Here is a 3,826-nt window from a genome sequence, read left to right as displayed (position 1 = left end):
TATACACACACACTGTAGTGTGTCCTGTATACACACACTGTAGTGTGTCCTGTATACACACTGTGAGGTGTCTGCCTCACACACACACTGTGAGTGTGTCCTGGTATACACACACTGTGAGGTGTGTCTGGTATCACACACTGTGAGTGTGTCTGTATACACACACACTGTGGTGTGTCCTGTGTACACACACACTGTGGTGTCCTGGTATACACACACACTGTGAGGTGTGTCTGCATACACACACTGTGAGGTGTGTCCTGGTATCACACACTGTGAGGTGTGTCTGGGTAACACACTGTGGGTGTTCCACTGGTGTGTCCTGGTATACACACACTGAGAGTGTGTCCTGGTATACACACACTGTGAGGTGTGCTGTACACTGTGAGTGTGTCCTGGTATACACACACTGTGAGTGTGTCCTGGTATACACACACTGTGGTGTGTCTGTATACACACACTGTGAGGTGTCTGTATACACACACACTGTGAGTGTGTCCTGGTATACACACACTGTGAGGTGTGTCCTGGTATACACACTGTGGTGTGTCTGGTATACACACTGTGAGGTGTGTCCTGGTATACACACACTGTGAGGTGTGTGTGTCCTAGTATACACACTGTGAGTGTGTCTGGTATACACACACATGTAGGTGTGCTAACACACATGTAGGTGTGTCCTGGTACACACACTGGGTGTGTCTGTATACACACTTGGTACACTCAAACGCCTCCTTTACTGTTTACTGACAAGGGCCACGAGCTTCTTCTTGTTGTCTACGTGTTGTGGACTCTGCTGCAGCGTTGAGGTCGTGTTATTGTCCGCTGGTGAGGTACGAGGGATGTGTGTGTGTGTGTGTGTGTGTGTGTGTGTGTGTGTGTGTGTGTGTGTGTGTGTGTGTGTGTGTGGTGTGTTGTGTGTGCTCACAGGGTGGTGTATGCTTATAGTGTGGCAGCATATGTTAGTGTTAAGGTTAGCATTGCTTGCTCCCTCTCGCTATCAGCTGCCGCTGCTTTAGCCCTCGCCTTGGCACAAAGCAACTTGTCTATCTTCCCCTGCAGTACACGGCCTCTTCACCATCAAGACACCTGTTGTGCCTCCTCGTAACCATAGTACTAGGTGCCTCGTGTGCCCAACCTAGACCAGTAGGGTCTCGGGTAGCAGTGGGCCCCAGAGATGGCGCATAGTACTTCTTTTTCTGTTTCTTCTTCTTCTTCCTCTTCTTCTTTATCTATTCTCCTCATATTTTTCTTCCTCCACATTGTCCAGCTCCTCTCTCCTCTTCCTCCAGTCAGCTCTTCCAGGTTACTCGCAATCTGTGTCGGTTCATTAGTTGATACATGAGGTCCAGTTAACGAGTACAGTCTAACATCCAGTCACTCCATGTACCAGTTGATCGTCCAGTCACTCCCTGTACCAGTTGATCGTCCAGTCACTCCCTGTACCAGCTATCGTCCAATCACTCCCTGTACCAGTTGATCGTCCAGTCTCCTGTACCAGGATCGTCCATACTCCTGTACCAGTTGGTCGTCCAGTCCTCCTGTACCATTGATCGTCGTCACCCCTTTCCTGAATCGTCCAATCACTCTGTACCAGTGATCGTCCAGTCACTCCCTGTACCAGCATTCGTCCAGTCCTCCCTGTACCAGTGATCGTCCAGTCTCCCTGTACCAGCTGATCGTCCAGTACTCCCTGTACCAGCTGATCGTCCAGTCACTCCCTGTACCAGTTGATCGTCCAGTCACTCCTGTACCAGCTGATCGTCCAATCACTCCCTGTACCAGTCGATCGTCCGTCACTCCTGTACCAGCTGATCGTCCAATCACTCCCTGTACCAGTCGATCGTCCAGTCCTCCTGTACCAGCTGAGTCGTCCAGTCACTCCATGTACCAGTTGATCGTCCAGTCACTCCTGTACCAGTGATCGTCCAGTCTCCCTGTACCCTGATCGTCCAGTCACTCCCTGTACCAGTTGATCGTCCAGTCACTCCCTGTACCAGTTGATCGTCCAGTCACTCCCTGTACCAGCTGTCGTCCAGTCACCCCTGTACCAGCTGATCGTCCAGTCACTCTGGCCCATACAGTGTGGGGACCCAGCCGGGTGTTGCCGCCATCTACACAGGTTGTTACATCTGATTATATTTGCATGAATGAATGACAACATATCCTACCCTCTGTGTGTACGGTCTCAACCACAGCCTCAGTTCGGTCCTCAACCGGCCTCAGCCACAGCCCTCAATTACGGTCCTCAACCACGGCCTCAGCCACAGTCCTCAACCGGCCCTCAGCAGCCTCAGTACGGTCCTCCCAGCCCCTCAACCACAGCCCTCAGCCAGTCCTCCTCAGCCTCAGCCACAGCCTCAGTGCGGTCTCAACCGGCCTCAGCCACAGTCCTCAACCACGGCCTCAGCCACAGCCCTCAGTACGGTCCTCAACCGGCCCCTCAGCCACAGCCTCAGTACGGTCTCAACCACGGCCTCAGCCACAGCCCTCAACTACAGTCCTCAACCACGGCCTCAGCCACAGCCCTCAGTACGGTCCTCAACCCGGCTCAGCCACAGTCCTCAACCGGCCTCAGCCACAGCCCTCAATACGGTCTCCAACCACGGACCTCAATTACAGTCCTCAGCCACGGCCTCAGCCACGGTCCTCAACCACGGCCCTCAGCCCGACCTTGATTATGGCCTCAACTACGGCCGTAAATTATAAACCTTAACTATGGCCTTCAACTACATCCCTTAACTACGGCCATCAATTTGCCTCATCTCCAACAGCCCTCAGACGTTACCTGAATCTCACGTGTTTGTGTCAGCCTATGTCAACGCCTGTGTGTGTGTGTGTGTGTGTGTGTGTGTGTGTGTGTGTGTGTGTGTGTGTGTGTGTATTTCCACATTTTAGAAGATAGGAATCTGACATTTGGTAGGGAGGTGCGAGTGGGCGAGCCAGGGATGGTCGTGCACTATGCGTCTCTCCACACACACACACACACACACACACACACACCACACACACACACACACACACACACACACACACACACACACACACACACACACACACACACACACACACACACACACACACACACACACACACACACACACACACACACACACACACACACACACAGTGTGTCATCAACTTGAGGTACAGGACATGATGGGACAGGAACAGGACAGGACATGATGGGACAGGTACAAGACACGAGGTACAAGACAGGGTACAAGACGAAAGAGTGCAGAACAGGACAAGACAGGACAGGTACAAGACAGGACAGGTACAAGACAGGACAGGTACAGGACAGTTACAAGACAGGACAGATACAAGACAGGACAGGTACAGTACAGGACAGGTACAGGACGGGACACGTACAGGACAGGACAGGTACAAGACAGGACGAGGTGCAGTACAGGAAGAGGGTATAGGACTGGACAGACAGGACAGGAAATCAGGACAGGACGGTACATGACAGATACAGGACAGGACAGGTACAGGACAGATACAGGACAGGACAGGTACAAGACAGGTGGGGAGAGCTTCGGGAATCACTGCAGATTGTGTATGCAAATTATGGTAGATTATGTTGAGGGATTAGCATAATGAAGGTATGGGGAGGGCAGATGAAGGGGGCGGGCGATAGGGGAGGTAGATGGGCGTGGAAGAAGAAGGAAGATTAAGAATGAAGAGGAATGAAGAGGAGGAGAGATGAAGAGAATGAAGAGAGTGGGGAATGAAGAAGTGATGGAGAGTGGAAGGAAAAAAGTGAAGGAGAGATTATCAGACTTCAAGAAAGGGTTTCCCTTCTCCTTCTCCTCCCCGTCCCTCC

General features: G+C 52.0%; 1 protein-coding gene across 1 annotated transcript; it reads left to right on the top strand.

Moving 5' to 3' along the window:
- The first annotated feature begins 2,154 nt into the window (after positions 1-2,154).
- Positions 2,155-2,709, top strand: LOC121859313 (probable serine/threonine-protein kinase samkC). Its single transcript, XM_042356138.1, has one exon. The coding sequence runs from the start codon at positions 2,155-2,157 to the stop codon at positions 2,707-2,709; it is 555 nt and encodes a 184-aa protein (XP_042212072.1).
- Positions 2,710-3,826: the final 1,117 nt, after the last annotated feature.

The sequence above is a fragment of the Homarus americanus genome, unplaced genomic scaffold, assembly GCF_018991925.1.
Source record: "Homarus americanus isolate GMGI-L3 unplaced genomic scaffold, GMGI_Hamer_2.0 scaffold14945, whole genome shotgun sequence".
NCBI lineage: Eukaryota > Metazoa > Arthropoda > Malacostraca > Decapoda > Nephropidae > Homarus > Homarus americanus.
This window is presented reverse-complemented; position numbering and strand designations above follow the sequence as displayed.

What these genes read in the sequence shown, in the direction of transcription:
- LOC121859313 (XM_042356138.1), top strand. Translation starts at nt 2,155, where the DNA reads ATGACAACATATCCTACCCTCTGTGTGTACGGTCTCAACCACAGCCTC.